This window comes from Eublepharis macularius, chromosome 17 (assembly GCF_028583425.1).
Source record: "Eublepharis macularius isolate TG4126 chromosome 17, MPM_Emac_v1.0, whole genome shotgun sequence".
NCBI lineage: Eukaryota > Metazoa > Chordata > Lepidosauria > Squamata > Eublepharidae > Eublepharis > Eublepharis macularius.
The window spans coordinates 44,780,537-44,799,820 of record NC_072806.1 but is presented as its reverse complement, the minus strand read 5'-3'; the positions used below and the strand labels follow the sequence as shown (position 1 = coordinate 44,799,820).

The following is a 19,284-nucleotide window of genomic DNA, read 5'->3' as shown; positions in this document are numbered from 1 at the left end:
CACATTTGGATAACTTGATGGGTAATTTATTCTCCATTAAAGTAGCTAGAACTTTCTGAACTAGTTGAATGTGGTCCTCCTCGGTGTCTGAGTAAATTAATACATCATCAAGATACACCACAACTCCTTTATAGAGGAATTCATGCAGGACTTCATTTATCATGGACATGAATACGGACGGGGCTCCCGTCAAACCAAAAGGCATAACTAAGTATTCAAACTGTCCGAGGGGTGTATTGAACGCTGTCTTCCACTCATCTCCTGCCTTTATACGAACGTGGAAGTAAGCATCTTTTAAATCTAATTTCGTAAAGATCTTACCTTGGGCCACGACGTTGAGCAGGTCTCGGATGAGCGGGATGGGATAGGCGTTGTTGGTTGACACAGCATTAAGTCCCCTAAAGTCCGTGCACAGCCGAAGTCCCCCATCTTTTTTCTTCACGAAGAGGACCGGAGCCGCATGGGGACTATTGGCTGGGCGGATGAACCCCCATTGGAGATTGGTGTCGATGAATTTCCGGAGCTCTTCTCGTTCATGGAGATTCATAGGATAAAGTCGGCCTTTGGGTAGTGAGGCTCCGGGTAAGATCTCTACTGCGCAGTCGGTTCTTCTGTGCGGGGGCAGAGTATCAGCTTCTTCTTCGGAGAAAGCATTTAAAAAGGCCAATAATATTTGGGTATTTGATTAATGTCTTCCTGGGTGAGAAGAGCTTTTTCAGTGTGGGTGGGATCACTACCCCAATTTTGGTTCCATCGATGGGTTTTACAGTTGGCGTGGGTAAAGGTGACGCATCCTTCGGCCCAATTTATGTGGGGGTTGAGATCACATAGCCACTTGCTGCCTAGAATTAATGGGTATTTGGCTGTGGAGCTGATGACGAAAGATCTTTTCTCCCAGTGTTGGCCCATGCCCGTGACCACTGGAATTGTTTCAGTGGTAACAGGGTTCATGTTGGTGCCGTCCATTTGTTCAAAAATAACTGGGTTTCGCAATTCCCGGACTGGTAAGACCAGTCCGTTGACTAGGGCTGGGGCAATGATGTCTCTTGAACAGCCCGAGTCGATGAGTGCTTGCACACGGATGTGCATCTTCCTCTCCGGGTTCAGCAAAATCACTGGTATGAATAATATGGACCCATGCGGCCGTGTTGTGACGGGCTTGGGGTGGATGTCGGTTGGGCCCTTTTACGACAGATCCATTTCGTTTCCCGACTGAGGACTTTCTGGATTCCCTTCTACATTTGGGGTAGCGGGGTCGTATTCCATGACTTCTTCCGCCTCTAACCCCCTGTCTGAGGTAGGTCGCTGGGGAGTGCCACGACCCCTGCCCGCTCTGGGAGCTGGTGTTGGGCGTTGAAATGTAGGAAATGGAGTAGGGGTTGGACGCCGTAGTTGGAGTGGAGGTCTTTGCACAGGCCTGTAGGGGCATTGTGCTGCAAAGTGACCGGCTTGTCCGCATTGCAAACACAACCCTTGCTGCCATCTAGCATCTCTCGCTCCGCGGGTGGCGTATCCAGTACCCCGTCCTCCCTTCTGTAAAGTTAAGGCTCGTCTTTGTCCCGTTTGCTGTTGTTGTTCGACCAAGCGGACTTCCAAAATGCGATTTTCGACTTCGCATGCAAGTTGAATCCAGCCCAATAGAGTAGGCGGGTTGTCCTGCATAAGGGCTCTATCTAGAAGCCTCGGGTTCAGCCCTTGCTTGAACAGAATGATTTTGGTGGATTCCTCACACCTAGGGCATTTAGCAGCTAGTTGTCGGAATTTCGTAACATAGTCTCTTGCCGACATGCTGCCTTGTCTAATGGCTTGCAACTCTGTTCGGGCCCTAGTTTCTTCCAAGGGGTCTTCGTATTGTGCTCGGATAGCGTCCACCAACCCCTGTAAAGTATTGAGTTCTGGGGCCCCAATATTGTATAATCCTACATACCAGTCTGCTGCTTTGCCTTGTAAACGAGAACCGAGATGCTCAATTTGGCTGGCCTCGCTACCAAAGAGATGTCCCCACCGGTTGAAGAACTGTACTACCTGCACTAGGAAAAATCCCAGTTTGGAGGGATCCCCGTCAAAAGTAGCTTCCAGTTTCACCCAGCCCATGGGAAGGTCTTGTCTCAGGGCTGGTGCCGGGTAAAAGTCCATCGGAACCATCAAGGGCGCTTGCACGGGAAGAGGTTGTTGGGGCCATGGTTGTGGCAGCGGTACTGGCTGTGCTGGCGGCGGTAGCACCGGCTGGGCTGGCGGCAGTGGCCTTGGTTGGGTCAGTGGCGGTGGCACCGGCTGGGCTGGCGGCGGTGGCCTCGGTTGGGTTGGTGGCGGTAGTAACGGCTGGGCTGGAGGCGGCAACCGCGGCCGGGCTGGCGGTGGCAACACCGGAGGTGCTGGCCGTAGCGGTTGGGTTGGAGGTGGCCGAATAGGTTGGGCCATGATCGGCCGCTGCGGGTCGGGTCAGCGGGGTCGTAGTGGTATAGGCCCCACTGGTTGGTTAGGAGGTGGTAATACTGGTTTGTCTGGAGGCAAACGTACCGGTTGCTGTAGAGGTATTAGTTGCAGTTGAAGCAGGAGGGGCCGCAGCAGCGAAGGCCTGATGGGTGCTGGGCCGCGCGGGCTTGCCCCTCCCGGCGTCGTTAATCTCGAATCAGGGGCTGTTCCCGTGGCACTGGTTGATCGTCAGGAGGCGCATACGGATCAAACAAAGGATCCCTGTCCGGGACTGCCTTGGATTCCGCTGGGCCCGACTCAGGCATGATTGGTAACAAAATGTCAGACTGTGGCTAAATAATGATCTTCCTACAGATTCCCCTTTACAAGCAAACAAGAGTCCATTGTTTGAATAAGGAAACTTTACTGCAGAAAAAGTCCATTATAGTCCACGATCCTGAATAGAGGACTCAGGATGGTACACGATCATTGTTACCAATGAAGGGCAAAGCATGAGGTACAAAGTAACAGTTCCCAGCTGCACCAGCCTCCCCCCATAGTTCTCAAAACAACATCTTTCAGTCTTGGGAAGTTGCTCCCTCTCAAGGCCAATCCTTGGTGGAACGGTGTTAGACAAAACAACGGCAATCTGCTTGGGAACCGGTGCACCTGTGGGGAAAGCACTTAAACACTAGAAGCATTAGAAAATGGAGTCAGTACAGTTTATATATACACTGGACCTGACAGGCGCGAGCCATGCATGCATGGCTGTAACCCGGCCGGCCAGGCGAATGGTTCCCCCCTTTAAAGCACCATGCACCCCAGCCGTAAAGCCCGAGGGAAGGCCTTTTCCAGGGGGTCCCAGGGCAGCCTGCCCTCTCTGCTGGCAGCTGTAAAGCCTGCCGCTGATCCGAGATAGGCCCCCATTCCCCACCAATGGGAAAATGCCACCGGGTGCCCACCAGCCCGCTCTGCCTACCCCAACTAACCTGCAAACCAGAACTGCATAAACCTAATTCCCCCAGCAGTACAAGGTAGGCGAAAAACGCACCACACCAACAGCCAAACAGGTGAGGGGCGAAAAAATTCCTACCTGGCCCCTTAACCGGCGACCGGAAAAAACCTGTACTGCTGCCCAAGGGAGCGGAGGGAGGGACGAGCTTGCTGAGGCAACTGCACCACAGCAGAGGCTGGGGCCGGCTTGAAATCGCCGGCCATGCCTCCCTCAATACCTGGATGCCCGGGAAGGTCCGCCCCCCTTTCTCCCATCGCGAGGGCAAAGCCCGGCACCCGGGTAAGCGCGCGAGCGCGCTCCCGGGTGGGTGCCGATTTGCCCTCCCATTGGGAATAAAGAGACGGACACAAAGCTTGGGTGAAACAGGGCCATTTCTGACCGATTTATTTATAATTAATTAACCTATCATCATAATAACGGCAAGGGCCAACTAGCGGTACAGTTCGAGCAAGGGGTCAGACCTGCTCCTCAAACTGCATGGGCGAGCACCCCCTGCCCCAGGCGCGAGCCATGCATGCATGGCTGTAACCCGGCCGGCCAGGCGAATGGTTCCCCCCTTTAAAGCACCATGCACCCCAGCTGTAAAGCCCGAGGGAAGGCCTTTTCCAGGGGGTCCCAGGGCAGCCTGCCCTCTCTGCTGGCAGCCGTAAAGCCCGCCGCTGATCCGAGACAGGCCCCCATTCCCCACCAATGGGAAAATGCCACCGGGTGCCCACCGGCCCGCTCTGCCTACCCCAACTAACCTGCCACCGACAGGGCCAAGCCTCTGCAAGCCTTAGGCCCTGACGCCCCACATCTCCTGCAGGGAAAGCAACAACCCTTGCAGTAGATCGGTCAGAAATATTTCATTTCCCGCGACGGACAGGTGAATACCATCACCTCGGTAGAGGTTGGCATACGTGTCATGAATCCACGGGTGGGGTAAGTAAATCCCCAGCCCTGCACACAGCGCCTTAAACATGGCTTTATTGGCCTTGCGCCTGGCACACTCTACCGCGTCATGATCCAAAGCCTCCCGCCAAACACAGCGTGGGAGAATGGCAGACCAAATGATGAGAACCCCAGGCCATTGCTGAACAATGAACTTTAAGTCAGCCTGTGCCTGCATAGTAAGGGCCTTGCCTTTAACCCATCCCAAGTCGTTGCCACCTAAGTGGATAACTAAGAAGTCCGGCGGCGGGGAACACCGTCCCTCAAACAGGAGCGGCAACAGGCCCGGCCAACGCAGGCCCCAATGGCCCTGCCACTCGACCTGGGCCCAACGACTAAGGCCAAGCTGAGACCCCCACGGGGTCCTCTTGGCCTGATGCGCTGCCCAAAAAATCATACTGTGTCCGCAGATGAGGATCCGACACCTCCCTCGGCGAACCACAGCACCTAAAGAAGAAAAGAACAATCAGCCAAAGCTACAACTGGTGCGGCAGGGGACGTACATATCCCTTATATGCCGCAGATCTCCACCGCCCCACACTGCAAATGGCTACCTCGGGGTACCCCATTGCAGCAGCAGTGGAAGCTGCCCCAATACGAAATGAATGGGAGCAAAACCCTTTAGGCCAAGCTTGGCAAGCGCCCGCTCTGTAATGGACCAGAACTGGTACCTAGTAAGGGGGGCCCCATCACAGTGACAAAAGAGGAGCCCCTCATCTGAGCCCCGTACATCGAGGAAAGCCCGCAAAGCCCGAACTGGGCAAAGCTCCTCCTCAGCACACACACCCAGCTGTACAACCACCCCCTTGCGGTGCTGGTCCGTCTTGGAGTGACGAAGGCAGATGGAAACCCCATCTCCGACAAACTGCACATCCCTGACCCGAAGGGCTCTATCAGACCTATCACCACGAGATTGTGCCACCAGCTCCCCAACTCTAAAAGCTCCGAAAAAGGCAGTAAGGGAAGCCGCATGGAACAGAATAGCCTCATATTTCGAGGAGCAAATCGAGCCCCAAACCATACTCAACCCACGCAGGATATCCGGGGAAATGGGTTGCCTAGCATCAGGCCGAGACCCGGCCTCCCTAGACCACCCTTCAAGCATTTTTCTCACCCTAAAATCCCCGGTGGCCTCCGAAAACCCCCGGGCCTTACTAACGAAGGCCAAGGAAGCCAAAAGTCCCCGAATGGACTTCACAGCCAAGCCGGCCCTCTTCCTGACCACACAAAACTGCATCAGATGTTCTGCAGGAATGGGCTAGCAGTGCTCCAAGCCAGCTTCCAACCGGAAGCTGGCAAACTGTCGCACCGCGCGATCATACGACCTTCTGGTGCTAGGAGCGATGGCTAGCCGGATAGCCCTGTGTGCTTCGGCCCTCCAAGAATCCACAGCTCCGAGGGCATCCGGACAGGCAAGGCGTCGGCATCTGGGGCTAATTGCCGGAACTTCTCCATCTGCTGGCGAGACAGAGCATCCGCCACCCCATTATCTAGCCCAGGGGCGTGCCTAGCCCTAAACAAGATGTTCAAACGAAGGCACCGGAGCGTGAATGGCCTGACCAACTGCATGTCCCTGGGTGACCGGGATGACAATGAATTAATAACATGAACCACAGCCATGTTGTCACACCAAAAGTGGACAACATGATTGGCCAGCTCGTCACCCCAAAGCCATACCGCAACCAGAATCGGGAGAAATTCTAGAAACGTCAAATCTTTAAGAACGTCACCGCCGTGCCATGCAGCGGACCAGGGCTCTGCGCACCAGTGCCCCCGAAAGTAGACACCAAATCCCACAGATCCAGCGGCATCCGAGGACACCCGCAGCTCCGCTTCAAGGAGCAGCTCGTCCCGCCAAAAGGTGACCCCGTTAAAGGAGGACAGAAACTCTTCCCAAACCCTCAGGTCGTCCTTGATCCCCTGAGACAGCCGAATCCTGTGATGCGGAAGCCATAATACGGCCATCACATCACATAGCCGCCGTAAGAAAGGGCGCCCCGGCGCCACCGCCTTGCAAGCAAAATTGAGGTGGCCCACTAACTGCTGAAGCTTGAGTAAGGAAGCCTTCCTCTTCTCTCTGAGCACAGCCAGGCGCGCCCTAAGGTCATCCACCTTTGCCTGTGGAAGTCGGAAAGTCTGTTGAACGGTATCAATTTCGATACCCAGATAAGTCAAAACTTGGCCCTTCAGTCTTTTCATGGGCGAGGGGAACGCCAAGTTCCCCCGCCAGGGATATAAAGCCAGCCAGCAACCGTGCACATTGACCAGACCCCTGGGGTCCACAAAAAATAAAATCATCCAAATAGTGGGCAGAGTCACGGCATTTCATCCAGTGACGCAATGCCCACTCTAAAAAGGTACTGAATTTCTCGAAGGCCGCACAGGAAACAGAGCATCCCATAGGGAGGGCCCTGTCCATATAGAACTGGTCTTCAAAAGTGAATCCCAGCAACTCAAAATCCAATGGGTGGACAGGTAAAAGACGAAAGGCCGACTTAATGTCGCATTTCGCCATTTCGGCCCCAAAACCATTGCGCTTCACCATAGCGACCGCCTCGTCAAAAGACGTGTACCGCACCGTACACAGGTGCTATGGGATGGCGTCATTAACAGACCCACCCCTGGGAAAGGACAGGTGGTGAATTAAACGATACTCCCCAGCAGCTTTTTTGGGCACACCTCCCAATGGGGAGACCCTCAAATTGGGAACTGGGGGGGGAATGGAAAGGGCCCAAGACACGGCCCTCTAAACATTCCCTCCTAATTTTCTTCCTAACTACCTCCTCCATACCAACCACTGAATGCAGGTTGGATGACATGAAGGGGGCCCGAGGACCCTGAAAAGGAATCCTAAAACCAAAACTAAACCCCTCTAACAAAAACTGAGCAGATTCCCTATCAGGATAACCCTGCAACAAATTATGAAGCACCCTCAGCTTTATGGGCGTTGGTCCCCTTATCAGGTGAAGGCTTCCACTGTCCACCTCCTGGCCGGGAACCGCCTCCCCGCGGATGGGGGCGAGGACAAGCTGAGAAGGCATGGGGGCCTTTGCAGCGAGGGCACTCGTGCTTAAATCCACACCCCCTCCTGGCGCACACCCCTTGGTATGCGAAGTCCCAGCAAAGCAGCCGGGGCTGAACCGGCTGCCCCGCAGAGGCGCGGGAGCCAGGAGGGGAGGAGAGACGCTGCACCAAATGCCTGCTATCTGACCTGTCACCCAGATTAGGCTTGGCTGGCACCATAAGCTGTAGCCAAAGCTGCTGGTGAATGCGGTCCCAGGGCAGCGTGGGATCCACAGCAGCGCGCATACGGAACTCTTCATCGTACTGCATCCAAGCAGCACCGACGAATTCCGTATGTGCCCGATATACTATATCTATGTATTGAAACAAAGGGGCAGCCCTCTGTGGCTGGGCACGCGCTATCACACCAGCGTATATTAACATCCCGGGCAACCAGTTTGCCCAGGAGCGGTCAATCCTGCGCCGCTTCAGCCGTTCCTTGTCGCGGTCATCCATGTCATCCTTATCCTTCTTTTCCAGCTCACGGAAAAGGAGGGTAAAGACATCCACGAATTCCCCTCGCAGTATCTTGTCCCTAGTAGCGGGCGTCAAGTGGTCGCCTAACGGCAAGGCGGTGTCCCCAAATGGCATAGCCCTGTATGGCATAACCCCCAGGGCCTGATAATAGGGGCTACCAGCCACCAAGGGCCACATCCATTGCGGCTGCCCAAAAGGGGGGCTGCCCAGAGCTTGAACCGACCCACCTGTCGGAGCCGCCCCTGAAGCTGGAGACCCAACTCCTGCTTGCAGCGGCAAGGGTTGTGAGCCCCAGTACTGCCAAGGGCCAGGAAGGCACTGCCCACCCTGGTACGTATAACCAGGCCAGGGCTGAACGCTCCCCGTCGGGCTAACCTGAGACCCGACTGCCTGTGACGGAGGGATCCAGCTTGAAGGCCCAGGTCCACTGACCGGCCCCCAAGGCCAAGTGTAAGAGGTGTTCGGTGCAGGCAGCTTACCCTCCGCTTCCGGTTGGTCCACTACCACGGCAATGGGCGGCTCCTCTGCAGTCTTCAGCGCCTCCTGCGCTTCCTGTTCCGCGGCCCCACTGGGCTCACCACCGCTAGACCGACCTGCCGCTGCACTGACTGCATCTACGGAACCTTCAAGGGCAGACAAACGAGTTAGAACCTCCCTCTGAAAAGTGGAAGAGGATACCCGCTTAGTAGCCCTCTGAGCCCTGGAAACAGCAGGTTGCCTAGAAACAGCTCCCTGCCTGCTCTCCAGAGCGGCCAACTTGGCCAGAATTTCCTGCCGTGCGGCTTCCCCGTCATCTTCGTCTGAGGAAGACGCAGGCAACCCATGCCCGGCAGTGGGGCGTTTGGCAGGCTGCTTGCCTTTACTTACCCCTGCCCCTTTTTTAGGAGGCATGGCTCAGAGGGGAGGGGGCAATGCAGATGCACACTAAAAGCACACTCCCTAATCTGCTCCTGTGGGCAGGGGAGGGGGGGGGCGACTCAGCTTGTAAGCAAACTGAGTAAAATCACTTCACCCCACACTCCCACTCCCTTTATTATATTCCACCCATCTATATATAACCAAGGGAGGGTGAGTGAGTGGGAAGAGCCTTAATACCCTACCCCAAATGGAGCCTTAATCACCAATCCGGCAGGAAGGAGGGGGGGTTCGGGGGGGTTGTACCACCCAGCCAGCAAAACAACCTTCCACCGGGCCCAACCTAAAACCACCCTGGGCCGTACAAACCACGGGCAGAAGACCCCAAGCCCTGTCCCCCCCTGGCAAACCAAGTGCCCGCCGACAAAGCCGCGGGACAGCAAGCCTCAAAGGAAGCGGGCCCGAGAGCTGAAGGCCACAGCCGAAGCCGCCAGCCGCAGCAGCGCAGAGGGCCTAGCCGCCCTAGAAAACCGCGGCCTAAAACCGGGGCCGTGGCCGAAGCCGCCGGGCGCCGAGCCCACCGGAGCCGGGATACAGTAAATCCCCCCCCCAAACGAAAAGGCCGCCTCAATCAGCCAGCCTGCGTGACCGCTCCGAAAAGGAGGGGGGGAACGCCGGTGCACGCTGCTTCCCGACGCCTCGCGGCCGCCTCCACACCAAAATGCTCCTGCGCCTCAACCTCGGGTAGCCGTGCGAGCAGAGGGAAACTCCCTCTCCCACGAGCTTGCTGAGGCAACTGCGCCACAGCAGAGGCTGGGGCCGGCTTGAAATCGCCGGCCACGCCTCCCTCAATACCCGGATGCCCGGGAAGGTCCGCCCCCCTTTCTCCCGTCGCGAGGGCAAAGCCCGGCACCCGGGTAAGCGCGCGAGCGCGCTCCCGGGTGGGTGCCGATTTTTGCTATTAACATTATTTTTCATGCATTCATCTGTTTGTTGTTGAAGGAAAGCAGTAATGAAGAGTGGGAGTTTGCTAGCACAACATGAAATAACATTGAGTTCGACAACTGTGATTCCTCTGAGTCATTGCTCATATGGATAATAACTTAATTATGCAATTAGCCATTTGTGAATCAGGCATAACATAAGGTGGGGAGGGAGGAGGAAACAGTTGTTTAGAGCTTACACTTTGGCTCAGATGTACACTTGCCTTATCAAAATCAATGGGTTTTACTGCTACACCAGGCCTACATGCACGGTACCCATGCAGTTATTTCTTGTAATTAGAGAGAGTCAGTTTAGTGTGGTGGTTAAGAGCATGGGAATCTAATCTGGAGAACCATGTTTGATTCCCCACTCCTCCACTTGAAGCCAGCTGGGTGACCTTGGGTCAGTCACAGCTTCTAGGAGCTCTCTCAGCCCCACCCACCTCACAGGGTGATTATTGTTGTGAGGATAATAATGACATACTTTGTAAACTGCTCTGAGTGAGTGTTAAGTCATCCTGAAGGGCAGTATATAAATTGAAAGTTATATTGTTATCGTCATCGTCATCGTCATCGTCATCGTCATCGTCATCGTCATCGTCATCGTCATCGTCATCGTCATCGTCATCGTCATCGTCATCGTTACCTCCACCTAACAATGTTTCTATGGCAGTAATTTGGGGGAGGGGGTATTTTTAAGCACGTCACTGTATAGTAGGTGATATCACTTATTCCAAACTTATTCCAAACTCAATTGGATTTGGAAAATTGTCAGTTTCTGGGGATCCCATTCCCCCAGTGGAGGTAGGGGATCCCCTGGTGCAACAAGGGAGTGCAGAAGCTGATGTGATAAAAATTGGCCACCAATCTAGTGTTGGGAGCTGGAATAATTCTCTCTAACATTAATTACTTCATATCTCTCTTGGGATGTTTTTTTAAAAATCACATTGGCTCAGCTCTGCATTTTGCTGTAATTTACACTGAACCAGACGGTGACGTTTTAACTAATGTTGAAGAACATTTAGTCATGTGGATAATCTCATCACTTTTGCCGGCGCTGCTTATGCAAATAAAAATGTTTCTGCATTGCAGATGAAGATGCACGTTTTCCAGATCCTACACTTATCCTACTTCTTCTATGTATCTTTTAGTGGGCTATCTGGCAGCCAATATTGTACTTTTCAGACTACAGCACTGAGTGGATCAACACAAAATGTTGGATCCAACCAGCCTTTCTGCTGGTGAAAATTGATGGAGAGGTCTCCTTTGACCACCAAAAAAGGCCATTCTGGGGGGTCATTGTTGCTGTCTGTAAAAAAGCCATGTGGTATGGGGCTCTAATAAAGAGAAAAGTGAGGCAAGATTAAGTAAAAGATTTGGCTGGATTCTACCAAATGTTCTTCCTGAGATGTGGTAAAGTCCATTCTACGGCCTCGTTCTGTTGCATGTGTATGGACTAGGCCTTAGGATCTGGAAAGCTACAGATTTTCTTAGGCATCACCCATGACTCACCAGGTTCCACTTGGGTCCTACCTCTGACCTGCCAAGAATCTTTCAGAACTTAAATTCGGTTCTGCTCTGGCCTCCTCATTTTTGGCTCCACCCCTGCTTCCACTTGAGCTTTTTAGATATTAAATTTACACCCTTAACCATGTTCTTTTTTATTGAGGAAAACACTCCGCTTTAATTCTCCAGTCAGTTACAAGCAGCAAGGTCAGCCGTGGCCTTTTGCTAACTGTGGCACATTTTCTATCCATGTCCACACAGGGAACAAATCACAAGATAGTGGGATTGCAGAGATGGAAGAGCTCCCGGTGCCCCACAACATCAAAATCAGCAACATCACCTGTGATTCTTTCAAGATTTTGTGGGACATGGATTCTAAATCCAAGGAACGCATCACTCACTACTTCATTGATCTAAATAAAAAAGAGAACAAGAATTCCAACAAATTTAAGCACAAGGTATGGGGTTTTTTGGTACTGGTGGGATTCGCTGGTAAATTAATTCCGTAGCGCATACTGTTGCCACCAAAAGACCTCTGTTGAGGCCACGCTCAGAGGTTTTTACTCCAGAAAAATGTTTCCTTGCCATGGGGTTTTGCAGACTCTCTCATTGCTCTGTTTAGCTTAGACCTGCATATTTCCTCTCCAGCTTGGCACCTGATCAAACCTCTCATTTTTGTTTTCTGTCAGGAAATTGCACATCTTGGCTGAGAAATGGGGCAGGGCACATTAAGTTAATGCACATGCTCATTGGCACTTACTTGTTTAGGAAGGTTCTATCCTGTCTCTCCAGGGAATGATTCGAGGTGACTGACAGCTGAAACAACAAAACAACCCATGATAAACGAGACAAGGCATAAAATCAGCATAAAACAAAACACTGAGCAGCCGAAAAGGCTATTCATAGAACAGAGTCCACTCAGTCAAGGAGTGCTCAATAATCAGCTAAAGAGATGGCACCCCTTCGTTAAAAATTAGTTAAAAGACATATTTTTGACTTGACACTTTAAGGAAACCAGACAAACCTCATGCAGGAGGACATTCCAAAGCCTCCCAGTCCCTGGTTGCCATCCGCCTCACCTTAACCCTGAATCACAGAATCACAGAATACTTGGAAGGGGCCATGCAGACCGTCCAGTCCAACCCCCTGCCCAGTGCAGGATCAGCCTAAAGCAGCCCTGACCAAGATTCGTCCAGCCCCTTCTCGAAAACAGCCGGCGAAGGGGAGCCCACCACCTCCCTAGGCAGCTGATTCCACCTTTGAACTACTCTGACCATGAAAAGGTTTTTCCTAATATTCAGGAGAAGGGGGCAAGGACACTGGGCTTCAGAAGAGGATCTTAAAGGGCAGGCTGAATAGTACGGGGGTGGTCTTGTGTATAATCTTGTGTGTCATAAAAGAAAACCTTTTTAAATGTTTGAAATGACATGAATAGACCATATCATGGGGATGGTGCTGTCCCTTCAGCTCCTGGGCCCCAGTAAACTGTACCTGTTTCTCCAACATACCACAATATATGGCTGAAGAACTGTATTTGGTGTTGCAGGTTACAAATTGTACAGGTTTGGTATAGCCAAATGCCTCAGGTAAGGGTTAGTGAGAAACTCCACAGGACTACTTACAAGTTGCTTTCTCAATGGTAAATGGAAAGTAAGGTAAAAGAAGTGGTTGCAAACATAGTCGATAGTTTGTATTGCTCATCAAGAAGGCAGCACTCCAAGTCCAAAGGAAGTGGGCAAATTCCAGTGGGAAGCCAAAGCTATTTTCCATACTTATTCAGCATACATATGGTTCACAGCGAGGTTTCTCCATATAAACCCATGCACAAGGAATCATATTGAGGGGGGAAATAGCTTCACATATGTGCAGCCCCTTGAGTGATCCTATCATCCTTGAGATATCTTTAAAATGGTATTATCCGATTTCTTTGTCGAAAAAACTAGACTTGCAGAGCATCTAGGCTACTGGCTTCCATGTTATTATCTAAAAGCAGTCTCTCAGCCTAGTTGATCGTGTGTGAATTGTCAAAAATATAAATTTCCTTATTGGTGCTGTCTGCATGATGGCCTGGTTTGCACTAGTCTGACAGCACTTTGTTCCTGTGGAAGGAAAAGCCATTAAAACTGAGTTTGAAGAATACATCCTGCGAAGTCCTTTTCAGGAAATAAAAGATGGATTTAGGTATTGCAGCAGTTGCTAGAGATAGGAGTACAAGAATGGGAGACCATCTGTGTGGAAGAGTGCCAGGGATCTCCCGAAAAGGAAACTGCTACCCTCCTTACTCCAGAGAAGTCAGCAGAGAGGGCTGGCGAAGCAACGTTGAGTGGGGATCATTTGGCATTATCAGAAACCAATCCAATCTTGAGGTCAGATACACAGGCCTTGGCACAGGGGTCTAATAACATCATGTCCCCTGTTTCATATACCAATGTGGCCCCAGCATGACTGGCCTTAGACAGCCACTATCGGCAGTCATCCAAAGATTTGGAAATGATTTCTTGGAACATAGCGGGTTGGTCTCAATGGCTATCTAGATGCCCAAAGATCCTTTGTCATCATCGATCAGTAGATGTATTGGCTGTTCAAGAAACCTGGACAGACTCATCCCTGGATTTGGATGGTTTTCTTTCATTCAGTATGAAGGCTGTTATGGGAACGCTTTATTTTGGAGTATGGTCTCAGGTCAAGGGTGGAATAAGACCTCCTTTACAGAATCATTCATCTCACCGGATAGTTGGGTCTCTTTTTTTCAAAATATGTATAATGATACTCCCCCTTCTCTTCTCGTGTCCACAGTATTCAATGATTTACCTCTGCGGCCTACGGTTTCGTCAAAAGAGGTGTCATCGCTTATTGGCCAGCTTAAAAGGGGCAAGGCGCCGGGTTTTGATGGTATTTCTCCTGAATTTTTGAAAGAAAATACTGATTGGTGGGCCCCTTTTTTAGCACACTTGTTTACTTATATTGATGCAACGGGAAGGATCCCAAATGATTGGGGGAATGGCTGTGGTAGTTCGTTTTTATAAAAAAGGCAGTAGAAAAGACCCCGCCAATTATAGGCCTATAAGCTTTATGCCAAACATCTCCTGGAAAAATTTACATCGTGGTTGGAGCAGGATGATATAATGGTCCAGGACCAAGCTGGGTTTAGGCAGGGTAGATCTACGATGGACCATTGTCTCATACTCCAGCACCTCATTGAAAAATATTCTGGTAAGGGACCATCCTCCCTGTATGCAGCTTTTATTGATCTTAAAGCGGCCTTTGATTCCATCTCCAGATCTATTCTTTGGAACAAATTAGAAGCCTCTACTATAGACAGGAGGCTCTTAGCTCTTATACGTGTACTTTATGAACAAACCTCATTGAGGGTGAGATGTACTGGTCAGGGACATTTAACAGATAAAATCCCCACCTTTAAAGGAGTTAGGCAGGGGTGTATGTTAGCCCCAGTTCTTTTTAACTTTTATCTCTTTTTTTTAATTTTTTTTATTTTTCAAACTACAAAACACTACACAACACTACACAAGACTATCACAAGGAAAGGAGAAAAGGGAAGGGGCAGAGGGAATGGGAAAAGAAAAGGGGAGGGGTACCCTACAAACACTAAACACTAAACACTACACTTTAATGTTTTCCCTTCATACTGCCATAATACAAAAATAGCTCAATAGGATAATGATGGAGTGGTTAATCATACAGAATACACATTTCAAATTCAAATTAAACTTTCCTCCCCCTTCTGGGTCCCGGACGCAGTTCTCTCTGAGCAGCCGCCACTGCGGTGCTCGTCTCCTCCCCCCCCCCTCAGGCTTCTCCTTTTCTTCGTTCATGGTGCACTGGAATTCCGGGTTTTTATCCTCAAAATCCTTTAGTTGATCTTCTGATAGTATCTTATAGGCTTGATCTTTATGTCTAAACCATATTCCTTCCGGAAGTAACCATTTATCTATCATGGTCCCTCAGAAGAGTATTTCATGGTCCCTCAGAAGAGCTGCAAACTTTTTATATTTAAAACGTCTTTTCCGGACCAGAAATGGAACGTCCTTCAAAATCTTGACTTTAAAACCCATAAAGTCCAAATCCGCCTTGTATGAGTTATATAGGATAGTGTCCCGAATCTTTTTAAATGAAAAGTCAATAATGATCTCGCGAGGCAGCTGTCGCTTTGTTGCATATTTTGAAGAAGCCCGACGGACCTCCAAAATGGTGCTTTTAACCTCTTCTTTAGTTGTCCTCGCGGGTATCGCCAGTAGTTCCGAGACCAAATCCCACAGATCCTCATTTTCCTCCTCTTTCACGTTTTGGAGACGCAAAATTTTCTGCGTTCGTTCCACCTGTAGCCCGATCAGTTGGTTCTCCACCAACTTCAGCTCTTTTTTCGTAGCCTTCACGAGTGACGCACTTTCCAAAGCAGACTTCTCTGCCCCCCCCCCGCTGCTTCCTTAATGGTTTTCACTTCGCTTTCAATTGAGCCCACCCTTTGATCAGTTTCGTTCAGCTTGTCAACAAAGGGTTTTATGGCTTCCACCACCGCCCTGCGCACCAGTTCTTCGAGCGACTCTCCCCTCTGCAAGGTAGCCGAGATCGACTTACCAAGAGCGGGACTTTGCTTCTTTGCTGCCATTTTAGGGGGGAGGGGGGGCGCCAACCAAATTCTGGAACTCACCGAAGGGGAAGAGCGAGCCTTCTTCAGATCCTCCACTCCTTCACATACGCTTGTAAAACAGAAGGGATTCGCTTGTTTACAGGCTTCCGCCTGTTTCTTTCATTTGCCGTTTCTCGTTGCCCGGCGGCACTCAAGGCGCCGCGCACGTCTGCCGGCCTCCATAGGGACAAACGGGCAATTCCCCCCCCGCATTGATTTCGGGGAGTTCTTCCCGCAGCGTCCCGGACCCTGCCTCCCTGCCTGGGAGTCCTGGGGGCTAATCCTTGCAGATCAGCCGCCCGGTCAGGGTGCCCGGTCGCTTCCTCCCGGACCCGCCGAGAGGAGCGTCCAGCATGGCTGAGAAAGCGAAACCAAATCCCTTTTTAACTTTTATCTCAATGATGTGGTGGACCATCTAAATGGGGCTGATCTCCACTCGCCTAAATTGGCACAGCGTCCCATTTCCATTCTCCTGTATGCGGATGATGCAGTCATTTTCTCTAGAACTCCTATTGGTTTAAGGAGAACACTCATTAATTATCAAAAGACGAAGGTGATGGCCTTTGGTAAGAGACCTCGAAGTAGAAATTGGAGTATAAATGGCCATATTCTTGAGCAGGTTACTCGTTATCGTTATCTCGGAATGATTATCCAAGCTTCAGGATCCAAGGTCGCGCATAGTCATGCATCAGCATGTATGGGAGATAGATCTGCTCAAAGTATACTGAAGTTCTTCCACACTTCAGGGGGATATTTTGTGCCGGCAGCCTTAAAATTGTTTAGGGCCAAATCACTAACTCAGATGTTATACAGGTCACTTCTTGGACCACCAACTTCTTGTTTTGCACCTTTAGAGTTAGTTCAATTGAAATTTTTGAGAGCAGTCCTTCAAGTTCCAAAGTGTGTTTCTAATGCAATGGTTCTCCTTGAGACTGGCATGCAGAAAGTTGAAGCAAAGATCACCCTGCATTCCATTTTCCTATGGATAAGGATAAATTTAAATCCTTGTGGTTTATTACCCCTAATCTTAACCAATGATTTTCAGTCTAAGTGGATGATTGCCACTAGACAGAAAATTAGGGCAATAGGATTTTCCCCTCAAGTGCTTCTCATGATGGGAAGCGATCAAGCAAGGCAAATGGTTAGGCAAAGGATTGATGATATTGAATGACAATCTGACTTACAAGGCACTCCTGCTTTTATAGCTCCTCCTAGTAACAGATATATTTCTGCACCTGCTTCTTATTTATCCATTCTGGAGGTAAATAATCTCAGGAGAGCACTTACTTTGGCCAGATGTTCTGCCTTACCTTCTGCTGTTCTGGATGGCAGATTTAATAAGATTCCTTGGAATGAGAGGCTATGTCCTTGCATACTTGGGGAGGTTGAAACCCAGGAATATGTTTTCCTGAGATGCCCTTTCTATAAGGAAGCACATATGAGATTTATTATTCCCTTTCTGGATGGTATCTCAGAACAATCGGATAAGAAAAAATTAGAGAAACTGCTGTCAAACTCAGATTTTACTGCATTACACCAGATAGCGAAATTTTGTGCTCTGGTCGTTAAAGCCCATTAGAGTGTAGGCCTCCATTTCGGTTGCTTGCTTAGAACTATGCTGACTTCCTGATCTTTACAAATTTTGATAGATATTAGGAAATTATGTTTTTAAATTGTATATACTTATATGCTTCATGTTTCAAATGGTTGTAAAATGTGCACTTAAATTCTACGGTAAATGTACTGGCTAAGTGCTGTAATAAAGAATACTACGACTAGGTATCACAGCATAAACGAAGGCATCAGAGAGGGTAATGCTTGGACAGGAAAATCTGTGTTTGATGCTACGAGTGTGAGTGGATCAGATCGGTTGCTGTTCTGATGCAGCGCAACTGATTTATTCCAGCCAAGCATGCCTGCAAACATGTGCTCCAAAATTAATAAGAACCTGGCCTCAACATTGGAGTGAATGAGTCAGCCACGTGCACACTGGAGCCTCATGGTGCTTTGGATGAGGGTAGATTGTGTCAATTTTGTTTCTTTTAAAATAGTTTTACTGTATGTTTCTATAGTTTACAGCACTGAAAGCCACAAGACGAATCATCAAAATAAAATTAACAACAAATGTACGGGTCAATTCAAAACAAGGGCTGCAGATACAGAAATGTATTCCTGCAGTGTTCACAGGGCAAAAAGCAGAATGGAGATTTGAACCTGGGACTCCCAGATCTGTCTAAAACTCTAACTGCTACAGCCACATTAGCTTTTGTGGGGCAGCTGATGTTAAACAGTCGCAATCAGCCAGGCCTGGAAGAGACCCTGCCCCCTCCCCCTCCCTTTCTGTGACAGAAGCCAAGGCTGGAAGGCTTGGCAATAATGTTTTGGTTGCCTAGCAATGGCCACTGAGGACATTTGCTTCTTAAAGTTACAGGCACTGCTTCTACTATTAAAACTCCAGATTTTTCTGTGAACTTTAGGCTTTTCTCAGGTTTGTAGGAAAATCTGTCTTGTCTGTTCATTACTCCAGTCTCCAGATTTGAGTATCCACAAATCTAGCCATGTCGAGAATTAGCTGTATTGATACTGGGTCAAGGCTCTGTGAGATTTTTAGATTTCCTACTCACTTGTCTTCCAATTTCTATCCATGTCACTCATAAGAAAATTATAAGACATTGGGCACAGTCCTTCTTCATACAAGTGCACCTAGAGGCAGGAATAACTTGTGACTCAAAGTTGACGAGAACAGGGGCTTTCAACTTTTTAAAAGTGGGATCCTGCTTTTGGGATCGGTGCATAAACTTTCTATAGTTTATTTTCTTTCTGTCTGTAACTAATTACCACCCACTAATGTATATTGCCTAACCATGTTTCCATCTGGATGAGAAATCTTGCAGGTGATGGCTTCAAACAAAGCATTTTTTACTTAGGCTAGGAAACTTTAAAAGCTGACTAAATTTCTTTACTCTAGAACCTTAGTAAGCAATGAGTCGTTACTTTAGATTACATTACATTAAATGTATATAGATTCTTGTTAGGCTGTCCAGACATTTAACTTTCAGGACCCTGGCTCAAGACCCAAGAGGCTTTTCTAGGCAATAAAATTCTATCATGAGTATATCCGGCTTTGCAGTGGCCCAAAAGGCTAAAGAAGTAAATTTTTTTATGGCAAACCCTGAAGCATTTCACCAAGGGTAGTACTGCATTTTTTTAACATTTACAGTATTTAGGGGGAATGTAAAACCAGTGTTTTTTTTCACACATATGCCATGAAAAAAAAGGGAGGTCACCTTACATTTAAGATATATCAATAATAATTGTGTGCGTGTGGGTGTGTGCGCGTGGGTGTGCATGTGTGTGTGTGTGTGAGAGAGAGAGAGAGAGAGAGAGAAATC

The 19,284-nt window shown here is 49.6% G+C and overlaps 1 protein-coding gene across 1 annotated transcript in view; it reads left to right on the top strand.

The window, feature by feature from the left end:
• The window catches only part of PHYHIPL (phytanoyl-CoA 2-hydroxylase interacting protein like), a 149,940-nt gene that overhangs the window by 62,280 nt on the left and 68,376 nt on the right, over positions 1 to 19,284 (top strand). Inside the window, exon 2 of the mRNA XM_055001890.1 lies at positions 11,506 to 11,702. Coding sequence (XP_054857865.1) covers positions 11,506 to 11,702 — 197 coding nt within the window. The remainder of the gene's footprint in view (positions 1 to 11,505; positions 11,703 to 19,284) is intronic.